Below are 20,251 nucleotides of genomic sequence, written 5' to 3'. Positions count from 1 at the left end.
TTCATACTTGGTCTGTTCTAGCACTTGTATTTTCTGATTCATTCCTGTTTCACAAAATAATGGAAAACTCAGAAAGTAAGACATTTCTGGAAGATGCTCCCCTATCCGCTGTTCCTAAAATGTATACTTCTGTCTTACTCTCCTACCCTTCTCTAGATAAATTTCAGTGAAAATATTTCCAAACATGGTAATTTCTTTTTTCCTTTTGTACTGAATACATATCAAGTGTGTCTTATTCTGCTTTTTCATGACTTAATTTCCACTAATTCTCATATTGAGAGAGGTGATGTAAAGATTATCCTGTGCTTGATTACTGTCAGATATAGAAAAGTTGCTGAAAGAGGACACCAAAATAGGATGGACTTGGTTTCTTTTGCACCTATTGATACCAGTGGTAAAGGTTTCATGGGAAAGAATGTTTATAGCTATTTGTTAACGTGAGATCCTAAGAAGTGCTTGCCCCCATTGTCCATCTCTGACCTTTATCTCTGAGGCTACTTAGCACTTACCTTCATTTTCTGAAACTGTTGTTCCATGGCACGAAGGCTTTTCTTTGCGTCTTCATCTTTGCCCTCCAGATCAGCTTCTAGCTTTTTTATCCTTTTCTCCATAAATTCCACGGTATTTTTATCCACTGTATCACCAGCTGCTGCTGCAGCCAATATTAAAGCAGGTAAAGAATTGGGATATCTTCTCTTCAGAATCCCTTCCATTTCCTTAACCTATTAAAACATATTTTCCACCAAAAAACTCTTAGATTTAATAAATGAATTCAGTAAACTTTCAGCATACAATCTACAGAAATCAGTACCATTTCTATATACCAATAACGATCTCGCTGAGGACCAAATCAAGGACTACCTAGGAATACATTTAACCAAGAAGGTGAAGGATGTTTGCCAGGAGAACTACAAAACACTGATAAAGAAAACCGTGACATAGGAACAGCTCCGGTCTCCAGCTCCCAGCCTGAGCGACACAGACGACAGGTGATTTCTGCATTTCTGCTTGAGGTACTGGGTTCATCTCACTAGGGAGTGCCAAACAGTGGGTGCAGGACAGTCGGTGAAGCGCACTGTGCACGAGCCGAAGCAGGGCGAGGCACTGCCTCACTCGGGAAGCGCAAGGGGTCAGGGAGTTCCCTTTCCTAGTCAAAGAAAGGGGTAACAGACGGCACCTGGAAAATCGGGTCAGTCCCACCCTAATACTGCGCTTTCCCAACGGGCCTGGAAAATGGCACACTAGGAGATTGTGTCCCGCACCTGGCTCGGAGGGTCCTATGCCCACGGAGTCTCACTGATTGCTAGCACAGCAGTCTGAGATCAAGCTGCAAGGCAGCAGCGAGGCTGGGGGAGGGGCACCCACCATTGCCCAGGCTTGCTTAGGTAAACAAAGCAGCCAGGAAGCTCGAACTGGGTGGAGCCCACCACAGCTCAAGGAGGCCTGCCTGCCTCTGTAGGCTCCACCTCTGGGGGCAGGCCACAGACAAACAAAAAGTCAGCAGGAATCTCCAGAGACTTAAACGTCCCTGTCTGACTGACAGCTTTGAAGAGAGTAGTGGTTCTCCCAGCACGCAGCTGGAGATCTGAGAACGGTCAGACTGCCTCCTAAAGTGGGTCCCTCACCCCTGAGCAGCCTAACTGGGAGGCACCCCCCAGTAGGGACAGACTGACACATCATTCACCCGGTACTCCTCTGAGACAAAACTTTCAGAGGAACTATCAGACAGCTGAATTTGTGGTCTCACGAAAATCCGCTGTTCTGCAGCCACCACTGCTGACACCCAGCCAAACAGGGTCTGGAGTGGACCTCTAGTAAACTCCAACAGACCTGCAGCTGAGGGTCCTGTCTGGTAGAAGGAAAACTAACAAACAGAAAGGACATCCACACCAAAAACCCATCTGTACATCACCATCATCAAAGACCAAAAGTAGATAAAACCACAAAGATGGGGAAAAAACAGAGCAGAAAAACTGGAAACTCTAAAAAGCAGAGCACCTCTCCTCCTCCAAAGGAACACAGTTCCTTACCAGCAACGGAACAAAGCTGGATGGAGGATGACTCTGACGAGTTGAGAGAAGAAGGCTTCAGACGATCAAACTACTCTGAGCTACGGGAGGAAATTCAACATAATAGCAAAGAAGTTAAAAACTTTGAAAAAAAATTAGACGAATGGATAGCTAGAATAACCAATGGAGAGAAGGGCTTAAAGGAGCTGATGGAGCTGAAAGCCAAGTTTCGAGAACTATGCGAAGATTGCAGAAGCCTCAGTAGCAGATGCGATCAACTGGAAGAAAGGGTATCGCTGATGGAAGATGAAATGAATGAAATGAAAAGAGAAGGGAAGTTTAGAGAAAAAGGAATAAAAAGAAATGAACAAAGCCTCCAAGAAATTTAGGACTATGTGAAAAGACCAAACCTACGTCTGATTGGTGTACCTGAAAATGACGGGGAGAATGGAACCAAGTTGGAAAACACTCTGCAAGATATTATCCAGGAGAACTTCCCCAATCTAGCAAGGCAGGCCAACATTCAGATTCAGGAAATACAGAGAACGCCACAAAGATACTCCTCGAGAAGAGCAACTCCAAGACACATAATTGTCAGATTCACCAAAGTTGAAATGAAGGAAAAAATGTTAAGGGCAGCCAGAGACTAAGGTCGGGTTACCCACAAAGGGAAGCCCATCAGACTAACAGCTGATCTCTGGGCAGAAACTCTACAAGACAGAAGAGAGTGAGGGCCGATATTCAACATTCTTAAAGAAAAGAATTTTCAACCCAGAATTCCATATCCAGCCAAACTAAGCTTCATAAGGGAAGGAGAAATAAAACACTTTACAGACAAGCAAATGCTGAGTGATTTTGTCACCACCAGGCCTGCCCTAAAAGAGCTCCTGAAGGAAGCACTAAACATGGAAAGGAACAACCGGTACCAGCCACTGCAAAAACATGCCAAATTGTAAAGACCATCAAGGCTAGGAAGAAACTCCATCAACTAACGAGCAAAATAACCAACTAACATCATAATGACAGGATCAGATTCACACTTAACAATACTAATGTTAAATGTAAATGGGCTAAATGCTCCGATTAAAAGACACAGACTGGCAAACTGGATAAGGAGTCAGGACCCATCAGTGTGCTGTATTCAGGAAACCCATCTCACGTGCAGAGACACACATAGACTCAAAACAAAGGGATGGAGGAAGATCTATCAAGCAAATGGAAAACAAAAAAAGGCAGAGGTTGCAATCCTAGTCTCTGATAAAATAGACTTTAAATGAACAAAGATCAAAAGAGACAAAGAAGGCCATTACATAATGGTAAAGGGATCAATTCAACAAGAAGAGCTAACTATCCTAAATATATATGCACCCAACACAGGAGCACCCAGATTCATAAAGCAAGTCCTGAGTGACCTACAAAGGGACTTAAACTCCCACACAATAATAATGGGAGATTTTAACACCCCACTGTCAACATTAGACAGATCAACGAGACAGAAAGTTAACAAGGATATCCAGGAATTGAACTCAGCTCTGCACAAAGTGGACCTAATAGACATCTACAGAACTCTCCACCCCAAGTCAACAGAATATACATTTTTTTCAGCACCACACCACACCTATTCCAAAATTGACCACATAGTTGGAAGTAAAGCTCTCCTCAGCAAATGTAAAAGAACAGAAATTATAACAAACTGTCTGTCAGACCACAGTGCAATCAAACTAGAACTCAGGATTAAGAAACTCACTCAAAACCACTCAACTACATGGAAACTGAACAACCTGCTCCTGAATGACTATTGGGTACGTAATGACATGAAGGCAGAAATAAAGATGTTCTTTGAAACCAACGAGAACAAAGACACAACATACCAGAATCTCTGGGACACGTTCAAAGCAGTGTGTAGAGGGAAATTTATAGCACTAAATGCCCACAAGAGAAAGCAGGAAAGATCCAAAATTGACACCCTAACATCACAATTAAATGAACTAGAAAAGCAAGAGCAAACACATTCAAAAGCTAGCAGAAGGCTAGAAATAACTAAAATCAGAGCAGAACTGAAGGAAATAGAGACACAAAAAACCCTTCAAAAAATTAATGAATCCAGGAGCTGGTTTTTTGAAAAGATCAACAAAATTGATAGACTGCTAGCAAGACTAATAAGAAAAGAGAGAAGAATCAAATAGATGCAATAAAAAATGAAAAGGGGGATATCACCACCGATCCCACAGAAATACAATCTACCATCAAAGAATACTACAAACACCTCTATGCAAATAAACTAGAAAATCTAGAAGAAATGGATAAATTCCTCGACCAATACACCCTCCCAAGACTAAACCAGGAAGAAGTTGAATCTCTGAATAGACCAATAACAGGTTCTGAAATTGTGGCAGTAATCAATAGCTTACCAACCAAAAAGAGTCCAGGACCTGATGGATTCACAGCCGAATTCTACCAGAGTTACAAGGAGGAACTGGTACCATTCCTTCTGAAACTATTCCAATTGATAGAAAAAGAGGGAATCCTCCCTAACACATTTTATGAAGCCAGCATCGTCCTGATACCAAAGCCTGGCAGAGACATAAACAAAAAAGAGAATTTCAGACCAATATCCTTGATGAACATTGATGCAAAAATCCTCAATAAAATACTGGCAAATTGAATCCAGCAGCACATCGAAAAGCTTATACACCATAATCAAGTGGGCTTCATCCCTGGGATGCATGGTTCAACATACGCAAATCAATAAATGTAATCCAGCATATAAACAGAACCAAAGACAAAAACCACATGATTATCTCAATAGATGCAAAAAAGGCCTTTGACAAAATTCAACAACACTTCATGCTAAAAACTCTCAATAAATTAGGTATTGATGGGACGTATCTCAAAATAATAAGAGCTATCTACGACAAACCCACAGCCAATATCATACTGAATGGGCAAAAACTGGAAGCATTCCCTCTGAAAACTGGCACAAGACAGGGATGCCCTCTCTCACCACTCCTATTCAACATAGTGCTGGAAGTTCTGGCCAGAGCAATCAGGCAGGAGAAGGAAATAAAGGGTATTCAATTAGGAAAAGAGGAAGTCAAATTGTCCCTGTTTGCAGATGACATGATTGTATATCTAGAAAACCCCATTGTCTCAGCCCAAAATCTCCTTAAGCTGATTAGCAACTTCAGCAAAGTCTCAGGATACAAAATCAATGTACGAAAATCACAAGCATTCTTGTACACCAATCACAGACACACAGAGAGCCAAATCATGAGTGAACTCCCATTCACAATTGCTTCAAAGAGAATAAAATACCTAGGAATCCAACTTACAAGGGATGTGAAGGACCTCTTCAAGGAGAACTACAAACCACTGCTCAACGAAATAAAAGAGGATACAAACAAATGGAAGAACATTCCATGCTCATGGGTTGGAAGAATCAATATGGTGACAATGGCCATACTACCCAAGGTAATTTATAGATTCAATGCCATCCCCATCAAGATACCAATGACTTTCTTCACAGAATTGGAAAAAACTACTTTAAAGTTCATATGGAACCAAAAAAGAGCCCGCATCATCAAGTCAATCCTAAGCCAAAAGAACAAAGCTGGAGGCATCATGCTACCTGACTTCAAACTATACTACAAGGCTACAGTAACCAAATCAGCATGGTACTGGTACCACAACAGAGACATAGCTCAATGGAACAGAACAGAGCCCTCAGAAATGATGCCGCATATCTTCAACTATCAGATCTTTGACAAACCTGACAAAAACAAGAAATGGGGAAAGGATTCCCTATTTAATAAATGGTGCTGGGAAAACTGGCTAGCCATATGTAGAAAGCTGAAACTGGATCCCTTACACCTTATACAAAAATTAATTCAAGATGGATTAAAGACTTAAATGTTAGACCTAAAACCATTAAAATCCTACAAGAAAACCTAGGCAATACCATTCAGGACATAGGCGTGGACAAGGACTTCATGTCTAAAACACCAAAAGCAATGGCAACAAAAGCCAAAATTGACAAATGGGATCTCATTAAACTAAAGAGCTTCTGCACAGCAAAAGAAACTACCATCAGAGTGAACAGGCAACCTACAGAATGGGAGAAAATTTTCGCAACCTACTCATCTGACAAAGGGCTAATATCCAGAATCTACAATGAACTCAAACAAATTTACAAGAAAAAAAACAAACAACCCCATCAAAAAGTGGGCAAAGAACATGAACAGACACTTCTCAAAAGAAGACATTTATGCAGCCAAAAAAACATGAAAAATGCTCATCATCACTGGCATCAGAGAAATGCAAATCAAAACCACAGTGAGATACCATCTCACACCAGTTAGAATGGCCATCATTAAAAAATCAGGAAACAACAGGTGCTGGAGAGGATGTGGAGAAATAGGAACACTTTTACACTGTTGGTGGGACTGTAAACTAGTTCAACCATTGTGGAAGTCAGTGTGGCGATTCCTCAGGGATCTAGAACTAGAAATACCATTTGACCCAGCCATCCCATTACTGGGTATATACCCAAAGGACTATAAGTCATGCTGCTATAAAGACACATGCACTCATATGTTTATTGCGGCACTATTCACAATAGCAAAGAGTTGGAACCAACCCAAATGTCCAACAACGATAGACTGGATTAAGAAAATGTGGCACATATACACCATGGAATACTATGCAGCCATAAAAAATGATGAGTTCGTGTCCTTTGTAGGGACATGGATGAAACTGGAAAACATCATTCTCAGTAAACTATCGCAAGGACAATAAACCAAACACTGCATGTTCTCACTCATAGGTGGGAATTGAACAATGAGAACTCATGGACACAGGAAGGGGAACATCACACTCCGGGGACTGTTGTGGGGTTGGGGGAGGGGGGAGGGACAGCATTAGGAGATATACCTAATGCTAAATGACGAGTTAATGGGTGCAGGAAATCAACATGGCACATGGATACATATGTAACAAACCTGCACATTGTGCACATGTACCCTAAAACCTGAAGCATTATAATAATAATAATAATAATAATAAAAAAGAAAACCGTGACATAAACAAATGGAAAAACATCCCACGTGCATAGACTGGAAGGATTAGTATAGTTAAAATGACCATATTGACTAAAGCAATCCACAAATTCAATCCAATCCCTATCAAATTACCAAAGTCATTTTTTACAGAATTAGAAAAACCAATCCTACAATTCCCATGGAACCAAGAAAGAGGCCGAATAGCCAAAGCAATCCTAAGCAAAAAGAACAAAGCTGGAGGTATCACATTACCTGACTTCAAATTGTACTACAAGGCTATAGCAGCCAAAACAGTATGGTACTGATAAAAATAGACACATAGATCAATGGAATAGAATAGAGAACCCAGAAATTAAGCCACATGCCTACAATCAACTGATCTCGGACGAAGTCAACAAAAATGTACACTAGGGAAAGGACACCCTATTCAATAAATGGCGCTGAGAAAAATGGATTGTCATGTGCAAAAGAATGAAACTGAACTCACACCTCTCACCTTATACAAAAATAAACTCAAGATGCATTAAAGATCTAAGACCTGAAACTATAAAAATCCTAGAAAAAATTCTAAGAAAAACTCTTCTGAACACTGTCCCAGGCAAAGGATTTATGACCAAGTCCCCAAAAGCAAATGCAACAAAACCAAAAATAAACAAATGGACTTAATTAAATAACCCCATTAAAAAGTGGGCAAAAGACATGAACACACATTTTTCAAAAGACATACAAGTGGCCAAAAAATATGAAAAAATGCTCAACATCACTAATTACCAAATAAATGCAAATTAAAACCACAATGAGGTACCATCTTACACCAGTCATGGGTAAGATGGGGATGGTAACAGCAGCAATTTCAAAGGGTTGATACAATTGAGGATGAAATGACTTTCATCTTGGTAAGCACTTAGAGTGCCCAGCATATAGTAAGGGCTTGGTAAGTGTTGGCTTTTATGATGATTTCATCTCCTAAGGCAAGATGGTTTGCTGGTGCTCAAAATCCTGTTCATATTTGGTATTTAAGGTGCATATGATTTACAAAGTTAATATAAATATTTCCATTTGTGAAAACTGCTTACACATTTATTGATATATCATAAATTGGGATCTATCCATCTACAAATATTAGTCATTTCTTTCACCCGAAAAATTCAAAGCTTTGTTTCCTCTGATATTAGTTAACTGAGTTAGTTGTAGGTATATGAAAATACATGTATACATACCAATACTACATATATTAAAAAGAGAACTAGATTTTATAAATGTAACATTTTAAATTAATGTATTCATTTAAAAATTTAAGACATATTTTCAATCTGATTTTGATATCTTGAAATACATACTGTATTTTTTGGGAAAAATGAGATTTTATTTGTATCTTCTTTAATTTTGCTTTTTAATATTATCTTTGGTCAAAAATATCAGTCTGGTATACAAAGTAAATTTTTTTTTAACTCTCGTTGCAAATTAAACCATGAAATATTCCATTAAATAAAAAAAGCACAAACACAATCTAAAATTTTCATTACAATATGCATCTAATTAGCCCCATTTTTACTTATATTCTATTTAAAAATAGATAATTCATACTTAGTCTATTAAAGAATAGACTAATCATAATTATTCTGAATATATTGTGATATACCTTGATTAAAAAATATGTGTTAAGGTTTAAAATATCAGGATAGAAATGCTCATGGAAACTAAATAAATACGATCTGAAATGTACATGTAGCAATCCAACTATATAGATAACTATTTTAGAAAAATATAAGATGATGAACTAATGTTTAATAAAAGTATTAATACCAAAGGGAGGTTACTTTTATAAAGTGGTATATCTCTTGCCAATATGGATTCAATTCTACGTAGTTTCTCTTAAAATAAGTTATAAAGAAGTAGCTCTTTTGGTCTTTTTTCTCTCCCACTTCTGGATGGCTTCTTAGATTAGCTAATCTAAATCTTTAGCACTAAAGAAAATCCAAGCAATGCTGGACTATACTTACTTCAGAATATTTCTAGTTCTTTTTTTAAATTAATTATTTACTTTTTTTTTTTTTTTTTTGAGATGGAGTTTCGCTCCATCACCCAGGTTGAGGTACAGTGGCGCGATCTCGGCTCATTGCAACTTCCATCTCCCAGGTTCAAGTGATTCTCTTGCCTCACCCTCCCAAGTAGCTAGGATTACAGGTGTGTACCACGAAGTCCAGCTAAAACCATGCCTGGTTAATTTTTCTATTTTTTAGTAGAGAGAGGGTTTCACCATGTTGGCCAGCCTGGTCTTGAACTCCTAGCTTCATGGGATTCTCCTGCCTCGGCCCCCCAAAGTGCTGGGATTGCAGGCGTGAGCCACCACGCCTGGCCAAATATTTCTAGTTCTTTATACCACGTTTGGCTGATCCTTTCTTGGCCCTGACCCAATCTACCCAGTCATACCTTTTAATATAAAAATAGGTCTTGTAAAAGTAATACAGTTAATTATTTGCTTAGTTTTCCTTCTTCTCATAAAACTGGGATAATATTCAGCCCAGTAATGACCTCACAGTTTCGGATTTATGATGGAATAATACCCATATGTCTAAGTACCATGACTTGACTACAGAATCATGTTCCCTTATGAACAAGGCTGGCAATTCATATTTTGTTTTAAAATATTTAGTTATGAATATAAATGCTATATTACAGTGTTTTAAAAACAGAAGGAAAAAATAATAATCCTGCCTCCTAAAACAAATACTTAAATAAAAAAATCTTTATTTTAATAAGCTTCACTTTATGACTAAAGGTCTCCCACACTGACCACAAAATGAGTATTTCTAAGCCTGAACTGTAAGAAAGAGCTCAAGATAATGGCCAGCTCTTTGGGCAGCTGAATGTTTTGTTGACAGGGTGTTTTGTAACATTTCCCAAGCATTACCAGCATGCTCCCAACTCAGGGATGTCCCTCCTGTACTCCTCTCTCAGCTGTCTACGGTCAGGAAGAGAAATCCTAACTCTATATCCAGAGTTTCAAAATTCTACTTCCTTCTTCCTAGATGTCTAATAGAGCTAGGATACCAAATTACCTTTTATCAACAGGTCTACCATCTTACGAATGAGGCACATTAGTCTAAAAATTATGTAGTTATAAAGCTGTAGGTATATAAAATGATGTTATTACTTTTACTAATGTAAATACTTTAAAACAAAAATTTCCAGGTCAACTCCATCTCGTGGGAACTCCTGAAACAAAAGAGAAAACCAAAATGCACTACATATAAAATATGCTCATGAAAATTTACCCTGAACACATACTTGTCGCTCCAGATCCTGAATTTTTTTGGCATCTGCTGCTTTATCTTTTAAGCGTATCTTCTGCTGAATAGATGGATTCCCAGATTCAGCTTTCAGTCTCTCAATCTGTCAATAAACAAATAACATGTTAAGAAGCATATGTAAACGTAACAGAAAAGCTCCAGGGAGGAAGCATAATATTAGTTCACTCATACATTTATTAATTCCTCAGCAAAATTTGGGGAATTAATTCCTCAAATTCTTTGAGCTCCTCCCAAGTTCCAGGCACTTCCTAGATCTGGCAGGAGACACGGAAGGCAAACGAGACAAACTAAGTCCCTGCTCCCAAGATGCTTATGCTCTAGTAGAGGGAGAGAGTTGATAAGCTACTAAATAAAGTAAATCAAAGGGAAAATGAAATAACTTCAGAGTGGTAAGGGCTAAGAAGAAAATAAAACAGGTGAAGGGATAGGAACAAACAACCAGAAGTTGAGGGATTGGCAGATACATTAGGAAAGGGAGTCAGGAAACGTCTTCTCTAGAGAGTAGATATTTGAGCCAAGAAGAACAAGAAGGAGGAGTGAGACAAAAAAGAACTGAAGCTAGAGTATTCCAGGCCAAGAAAACAAGTGGAATGAGTCCAGCATGTTCAAGAATCAGAGGAGCTCTGATGTGGCTGGAGAAGAGTGACTGAGAGGAGTGTGGTACCCGATGACACTGAAGAGGCAGGCAGGGTTCGGACCCCACGGGGGCCTGACAGGTTGCGATAAGGAGCTTATATTTATTCTCAGTCTAATTTAAAATAGACTATATATCTAAAAGCAAACCACCGATCTTAATTAATAGTTCAGAGTAATGATGCAATGACAAAAGGTTATATAGAACGGATATTACGGACAAAAGGATTCATCTGGAGAAGAAATACATTCTGAAATGATCTGTTACCTCAAGTTTGAGCTTCTCAATTTCCTCATTTGCTTCTCTAAGCCGAAGTGCATCTTTATCCAGAAGTTCCTGATTTTCAGCATACCACTGTAATCTTTTTTGCAGACGACTGATTTCTTGTTTATGTGTTTCTTCTAAAATTTTTATTTCATATAATTTCTCACCTATAAGATAAAGTAACTCAATAACCTGCTTGTTGTTCACCAAAATATGGAAATAAACTAAATTAAAAGATTTTAAATGAAAACCAATGCCATCTCATGACAGCATTATGAAAAAATAAGAAGCATAAAACAACTGATATATACAACACAGTGTCTAGCTTAATCTATTAGTCAAAGGAAATAAGAGATTGTGTTTATAATCCAAATTGTCAACCTTATAGCAAAGTTGGCTATGTAGAAATTTTTGATAAATTATTTTCCACTAACCTTTTTAAAATTATAAAAGTAAAGTTGTTTCCATGGGAAAATAAATGTTGGATTTAAGAAATAATAAAAATGAAGAACACCCATAATTATACTAAAAAGTAACAACGACAAACATTCAGGAGTGCTTATTACCATTTATTATGTTATTTACTACAACAAACTTTTACAATGGATACTACTATTATTGTTATTACTCTATATTTTACAGATAAGGGAAGCAAATGTCATTTTCTTACAAACAGGTCAGAATGGATTTCTCTGCTGAAGCTCATAATACTGCAGAGGAAAGATCCTAACTTTTGCAAACAAGGGCTCCTCTGATCTAACTTTCTATCCCTGTGTTCTGCCACTCTAAGTTATGGAACATACTTCCGCAGCCTCTCTCCATCCCTTCACTTTCAAATTTCACTACCCTTCAAGGCCCATCACAAATGCCACTCTGCCCCGAAACCCTCATTTGGTATCCCAATTCCTCTCATGTTTGTTTGTAATTTTTTCTTACGAGTATTCTTATCTTACTCCCCTTGGTTTTCGTAGTAGGGACCATGCCACATTTATCTATGTGTTCTTTATAAAACCCAGCGCACTACCATTTATTCTCTTGGCAAATACATAACAGCCTACAAAGTTTCAGACCCAGGGAAAAGAAGACAGGCCTTGCCCTCAGGAAGGTCACAGTCTAGCTAGGATGACAGATTTGTGAACAACCAAACATAAATGCCATGAATCCAAAATAATTCTTGATTTTCTCGTCTTGCAATTATTCCTGTTAAACCCAATCAAATTCATACATCTTTTAATAACTAACTTAAAAAAATGTTTCTGAAATTACAATACACTTCAAGGAGTAGCATTTTGATGATACCATTCAATTTCTATTACTTAAATTCAACATTAGAACAGCTATGATTATAAAGGTACACTGTTTCAGCTCAGTGTTTTACCTGTGACATAAGCAATCTGATCTTTGGCTTGGTCCCTCTCTTTCTTCATTTTCTCCAAGTCTACTTCAAGAGCTTGTTTGTCTTGTTTCAGTCTTTTGATGTCTTCCAATAAACTGTCTTTTTCTTTCTTGATATTCAAAAGAAATATAAAAGCAAGTTTTTTACAGCCACAGTAAATTGTGGTATAGTCTTTCAAACAATCCATCATGAACACTGCTGCAAAATATTTTCTCAAAATTTTAGTTCTGATGTTATTACTACCACCTGCCCCACCCCAGAATTTTTAATGGCATGCAATAGCCTATTAACCAGATCTAATTATCTTAACACAGCATTAAAGACCTCTTATTCTATTGTTCTAACTTCTTCCATATACTAACCATACTGATGACCCACGAATTCTCTTGCTTGGATTACTGTAATAAGCTCTTAACTAGTATGCCTCTTCTACCTCTGGCCCCTACAGTCTATTCTCACAGCAGCCACATGAATTGTTGTACAGTCAATTAATGTCATTCTCCGTCAAAAACTCTCTGCTGGCCAGGTGTGGTGGCTCATGCCTGTAATCCCAGTACTTTGGGAGGCCGAGGTGGGCGGATCACTTGAGGTCAGGAATTCGAGACCAGTATGGCCAACAAGGTGAAACCATATCTCCACTAAAAATACAAAATTAGCCAGGCATGGTGGTGCCCGCCACCATGGTGGCGGGCACCACCATGACAAATGGGATCTAATTAAACTAAAGAGCTTCTGCTTCGCAAAAGACACTATCGTCAGAGTGAACAGGCAACCTACAGAATGGGAGGAAATTTTTGCAATTTATCCATCTGACAAAGGACTAATATCCAGAATCTATAAGGAACTTAAACAAATTTACAAGAAAAAAAAAACATTAAAAAGTGGGTGAAGGATATAGACAGACTCTTCTCAAAAGACGGCATTTATGCGGCCAACAAACATATGAAAAAAAGCTCATCATCACTGGTCATTAGAGAAATGCAAATCAGAACCACAATGAGATACCATCTCAAGCCATTAGAATGATGATCATTAAAAAGTCTGGAAACAACAGATGCTGGCAAGGATGCGGAGAAACAGGAATGCTTTTACACTGTTGGTGGGAGTGTAAATTAGTTCAAACATTGTGGAAGACAGTGTGGCGATTCCTCAAGGATCTAGAACTAGAAATATCATTTGACTCCGCAATCCCATTACTGGGTATATACCCAAAGGATTATAAATCATTCTACTATAAAGACAGATGCACACGTATGTTTATTGCAGCACTATGTACAATAGCAAAGACTTGCAACCAACCCAAATGCCCAATGATAGACTGGATAAAGAAAATGTGGCACATATACACCATGGAATACTATGCAGCCATAAAAAAGAATGAATTCATGTCCTTTGCAGGGCCATGGATGAAGCTGGAAACCATCATTCTTAGCAAACTAACACAGGAACAGAAAACCAAACACTGCATGTTCTCACTCATAAGTGGGAGCTGAAGAATGAGAACACATGGACACAGGGAGGGGAACGTCACACAAGAGTGCCTGTTGGGGGGTGAGGGGCAAGGGGAGGAGAGAATTAGGACAAATACCTAATGCAGGTGGGGCTTAAAACATAGATGATAGGTTGATAGGGGCAGCAAACCACCATGGCATATGTATACCTATGTAACAAACCTGCACATTCAGCACATGTATCCCAGAACTTAAAGTAAAATAAACAAAACAAAACAAACAAAAAAAAGAAAACTCTCTGCTGGCTCCTTGCAGGGTTAACTCAAAGTCCTTACCACGACCTTTAGTGTCATATAACCCAGCTTTACCCATGACTGATCACCTCTTCTATAAATCCCCACCTATTCCATTCTAGCCGGAGACCTCCTTGCTGTGTTTTGAACACTCCTACCTCAAGGGGTCTGCACTGTCTCTTCTGCTTGCAGTGCTTTGGGACCCAGATAGCCAGGCAGTTTCCTCCTTTACTTCATCAGGATTTCTGCTCACAGGAAGCCCCAGAAGGCCTTCCTGACCACCCTATCTAAAACAGCAAGCCCCATCCTGGCCCCCAGACACACAGTTTCATTTTTTTCTCACAGCACTCACCACCACCTGACATATAAAATGCAGGATTTTATTTTGCCAAACTTTGTATCATAAATGCATAAAAAATGCTTGGGACATCAAAAAATAAAAATGGAATTCTCAATATGGACTACATTCTATACTACTCTCAGTAGGTCAAGGTGTTGTGCCCCATTCCTCTGCTTGACAAAAACCATACTTATCTTTCAAAGCTCACTTCAAATTAAGCTAAGCTATTCCTGATAATCCCCTCTTCTGTCTCCCACAAACTTCAGCTGTACCTCTAGTATGGCATTTATTACTGTTTCCTATGACACTGATTCATGTATACGTAACCTCTTCTCTTTATTAGGCTGAAGGCTCTACGGGGACCAAGACTGATTTAGTACTACTTGTTTACTTTATGGTACTAACTGCATGGCATGTATTAGATAAATGTAGGCTAAACTGAACTTATGAAATTTCTGGACTCAACAGCAGTCAACTCGGTATTTAAGTTTCAAAATGACAAGTTCTTACAAACTCTGTTTTACACTATCTTACAATTTAAAATTCAGACTTAGAAAATAAGAGCATTTGTAAAGCATTGTATAATCTTAGTTTCTAGCTGCACTGCAGATTTAACTGTATCATTTCATTGTTTAATCTTCTGTAGATGTCCTTTCAGGAGAGCCCTGAAACTAAAATTAATCTAGAAGTTGCTGAATGCTCTTTCTGAAAAAACCTGTTGCTTAATTAGTTCAATCAATTTAGAAAAGTTCTCTATCAGTGTCTACTTCATGGAATTACAGTATTTTAGAATTCAAAGAACTGTAAACATCTTAAGTTTAATCATGCCATCACTCAATGGATGTCCACTCCAGGCTTGCATATTTCCAGGGACAGAGAAAATGACGTTCCCCTCCCTGTGTCATGTTTTCATTCTTCAGCTCCCACTTATGAGTGAGAATGCAGTGTTTGATTTTTTTCTGTTTATTTGTAAGAATATGTTTCCACTTCTCATGGCCTGCAAGACATGATTCATTTTTTTTATGTGATAGTATTCTGGTGTTATGTCCATTTTTTTATCCTCTTCATTGGATTTGGTTTTGCAGTCTTTGCTATTGTAATAGTGCTGCATAACATACGTTGCATCTTTTTATGTAGAATGATTTTATCTTTGGTATTACCAGTAATGGGATTGCGGAGTCAAATGATTTTTCTAGTTCTAGATCCTTGAGGAATCGCCACACCTTCAAGAAAGTGAGTATGCCCCATGTTAAACCTGTGAGCCAGAGGCTTCTGGCTGACAAGTACTTTTCCTCTCTCATAAGTTACCGTGCAGACATTCAGAGAGGCCTCTGCCGCTCTTGTCTTTACTCACTTATGCTTCGAAGGCCTCTAGCTTCTGGAAGGTAACAAACTCAGGGCTTTTGCATTTGCTCTTCCCTCTGGCTTGAAGCCTGAATCTTTGCATGGCTGGCTGTTCCTCCTCTTCAGCTCTCAACTCAGACATCTCTTTCTCAGAGAGAGCTTTCCTGTCCACACTATTAAATGCCGCCTTACCTCTAACTCATCACCCATTAGTCTCTATTTTCATTTTCTTCAAAGCACTCCTATCTGTAATTATTTACTTGTGTATCTGGTGTTCGTCTTCTTCACTAGAACATATGTTCCTGGTGAGCAAGGTCTGTCTCTGTCTTATTTACCTACTGTATTTCCAATGCTTGGATGAGTGCCTGGTATATGGCAGGTGTTCAATAAAGGCTGTCTGATTAAATGAGTTGTAGTCAGCCCCATTCTCCACCCCAATCCTGGGATACTAAAAGGGAAGGGCTCAGGAACTTATCTTTTATTACATGTCCACCCATACTTTATAACCAACTGACATTTTAAGAATATACTAATTGCACTAATTTTTAAGGTATAGACTATACACAAATATACTTGACATGATTATTTTGTAGATTTATTCCAGTTAAATAATTTTTGCTCTAAAACTATTTAAGAATACCAAAGTAAATGAAAATAAAGGTATGTTTACATTCTATCTTGCAGTATGTGCACAAAAAATTCCCAAATAATTTTTACTATTATTTTAAACTAAACTAACACCTTTTTTTTTTTTTTTTTTTCCTGATTTCTTTTAGGCTACCCCGACTTTGGTAGCTTCAAAATGATGGGATTAAATGTGGATTTTTACTCATTTATGTTGAGTGGGACTTACTGTGCTTCCTAAATTTGAGAATTCACCTTTTACCACTTCTAGAGAATCCTCGGCCATTACCTATTAAAACATTTAAATGTGCATTAGGGCATCTCATATTTCTTAATATTTCTGATATTTTACATTTCTCTATTTTTCTGTTTCACTCCGAGTTCCTTTAAATTGGTCTTTCAGTTTAATGCTTTTCTTAGTTGTTTATGATCATCTACTTCATTCTACTTTCTTAATTTCCGGCATATATCATTCCCGCAGCTCTGTTTAATGTTCGTTTGAATTTGCCTAGCCTGTTTTGTTCTTTTTGCATACTTTCTCATTTATTTTGTATATTTAACCACTTTAAGTCTGTTTATTTTATAGCCTCTATTCAATAATTCTATTGGGGTTCTAATCCTGCTGATGGTGGGCTGTTTCTCTAGGTTTTGTAATTTTGCATTGTGAGCACATCATCAGCTGGATTTTATCTGCGGGAATACTGTGTGGACTGCATTAAAGGGTGTATACTTCTAAGAATTGTTTTGCATTTGTTTCTTCTAAATCTACCAGAGGTTACCACTGACTCAGAACTAATGTTTATGTTACTTTTTTAGTTTGAGCATTGCAAGGTAGTGTCAATTCAAATACTAAACACAAATGAGGCAGAAGAGGTACCATTTACATTGAACAACCATTAAAGTATGTGCAGAGGAGACTTTTTACCTCTCCCCACCCACAGACCAAGTTAAGACAGAAAAGCTTCCTTGACATCTCAGCTTCTTTTTTCCTAATCTACTATTTTAGTGAATGATGTGGTCCTTGAATGGTATCCTGTCTACACTTTGCTGTTAAAGCTCAGGTTTCTTGATTACTAAACTTACTGCTATCTTTTTATCCCTCCTTACTTTTGGCTTCTAAAGATCTCCCTTACTTTCTTGAGAGCATGGTTAACCATTTACAAGATATTTATTATATCTTTTTTCCAGTATCTTTTGGTGTTGTTAGTGGGAGTTTTCAAATTTTTTGTCATTAAAATATGCTCGAAACAGGACTTTTAAAGGTAAAAACAACAGCCTTTGGAACTAATGCTAATGCTATGCTTGAAACCTTACTTTGTTCCCCCAAGCCTTCATAAAATATGGTAACATTAATTTCTGCTTTAGCTTGCTATTTTTGAGGCCCACTGAAAAGGAGGGGTCGTCCAATCATTCATTTACCTTTCTACCTATCTGCCTTCCTACATACACATGCAACCAAAGGAAGTTTCCTATAATGGATTCATATGTAAAGCTGTATTTTATATACTACAAAACCCTGTTACATTTATTAACTATGGTATGTTTCTATTTCTATGTAACCTAACTTTGCATGGTAAATTACTATTAAAAAATAACTGGAATTTTTCTAATTTACATAATCACTGAAATAGATTGGAAGGGCTTTTTAGTTTAGTGCTACGATTCTCAGAGGGGTGGGAGGAAGTAACTATATTCCATGGGCCATGTTTGGAAATGTGGCAGAGTGGTTTTAATTGTTAAAATGACTGGTGGGTGCTATAAGCACATAGCTCTTAGGGACAGGGATGATAAAAATCATGCAGTGCATGAATTACTTCTGCTTAAACTAGAACTACCCTGCCTTAAATTCCCAAACTCCTCCTATGGATAAATACTGCTTTAGAAAACTCTAGGCCATATTCTTTACAATACAATTTAATAAACATAAAAAAGTTATGGAACAGCATTGCATTTCAACTTTATGCTAGGTATGTGGGATATAAATACTTGTAAGATACAGTCTCTGCTCTCTAGAAGTGCACAGTCTACTTCAGAAGACAGGTAGAAAGCTACTAACTTTTAAAGGTAAACAATTATCTCCAAATAACACTATTTAGGCTGTATGCTTTCAAATAAGAAATTTGTTTGAAATAAGGTATACATGTCCTAAATAAAATCATGCCTCTGATATGGCTCCATGATAAATGGGCCTGAAATGTGACAAATGCCTGATGAGAGGCTGAATCATAAAGACAATGACATCTAAAAACAGGATTATAATGTTTCCTCTACACTAAGGTCACGTGTATACTATACGCTAATTTAAGATATTTCTCCCTAAATTTTAAATGGTATGAAGTTTATAGATTTCTTAATACATTTCTATGTAATTTTTTAATAAAAATTTTTATAAAAATGGGGATTTTTATAAAATCTTTATTATCCCTAATAGTCAAAATCGTTATGCAACTTACCTGTGCCATCCGTAGTTCTGCTAACAGATCTGTAAAATTCTGGTTTCTTGTGGGCTCTGAATCTTCAACTACTTGAGACAGAAAACGACTTTTGTGCATCTGTTCTCTGATTTATTTTGAAAATAAAAAGTTTGTTTTTCTTTCTTACCAGGTGCTCCTTTCAGTAGAAAATATTCAATTCTTAAAAATGAAAAACTAACATGCATTGAAACTATATGCATAAACGAAGGTAAAATTTTCATTTAATCTAAAGATTAAAATACTACCACACTAAAAGAGAAATATACTTTAAGGGAAATGCTTATATTTATTCTAAAAGAACTGAAACCTAAGATTATTGGTTTATTTATAATATAAAAATATTAATTCCCAATTCTCAGAGGAAAAAAATTCACGGTCCACAAAGACGCGCTGCATTTTTCTGTGGGGTTGTTAATGCACTCATTGTCATATTGTTCTAGAATCTTTTCTGAGAGTCACCAGTCTCATACATGGAAACTAACAAACAAAACCAAATACAGCCTAATATCTGGACCTTAGATTCAATTATCCTGTTAATCCAGAGATATTATAGAAGGAGTTTTGGATTCCACATAAGATCATTTAACCCTAATGTACTAAAGAAACCATTTATTTAATTCTGAAAGTTAATTTAGAGCTTCAAATTTGGATCCTGGGATAGATCTTCTTTTAGAAGCCAAGTAGTACAAGATAAAGATATTTTAAAATAACTTTACTGAAACATTTGGGAAAAAAGGCATAAGTAGGCCAGGCACGGTGGCTCACACCTGTAATCCCAGCACTTTGGGAGCCTGAGGTGGGTGGATCACGAGGTCAGGAGATCGAGACCATCCTGGCTAACATGGTGAAACCCTGTCTCTACCAAAAATACAAAAAATTAGCCAGGCGTGGTGGCGGGCACCTGTAGTCCCAGCTACTCGGGAGGCTGAGGCAGGAGAATGGCATGAACCCAGGAGGCCAGAGCTTACAGTGAGCTGAGATCACGCCACTGCATTCCAGCCTGGGAAATGGAGCGAGACTCTGCCTCAAAAAAAAAAAAAAAAAAAAGCAT

General features: G+C 37.7%; 1 protein-coding gene across 1 annotated transcript in view; it reads right to left on the bottom strand.

Annotated features, from left to right (window-relative positions):
• CEP162 (centrosomal protein 162) overlaps window positions 1-20,251 on the bottom strand; it is a 108,273-nt gene that overhangs the window by 31,535 nt on the left and 56,487 nt on the right. The window contains exons 18-22 of the mRNA XM_003258295.3: window positions 19,180-19,285; window positions 12,657-12,783; window positions 11,282-11,445; window positions 10,358-10,462; window positions 510-722 (exon numbers count right to left, since the gene is read on the bottom strand). Coding sequence (XP_003258343.2) covers window positions 510-722; window positions 10,358-10,462; window positions 11,282-11,445; window positions 12,657-12,783; window positions 19,180-19,285 — 715 coding nt within the window. The remainder of the gene's footprint in view (window positions 1-509; window positions 723-10,357; window positions 10,463-11,281; window positions 11,446-12,656; window positions 12,784-19,179; window positions 19,286-20,251) is intronic.

Source organism: Nomascus leucogenys, chromosome 18, assembly GCF_006542625.1.
Source record: "Nomascus leucogenys isolate Asia chromosome 18, Asia_NLE_v1, whole genome shotgun sequence".
Taxonomy (NCBI): Eukaryota; Metazoa; Chordata; class Mammalia; order Primates; family Hylobatidae; genus Nomascus; species Nomascus leucogenys.
Note: the sequence above shows the minus strand (reverse complement) of the source record. Positions and strands in the feature narration are given on the sequence as shown.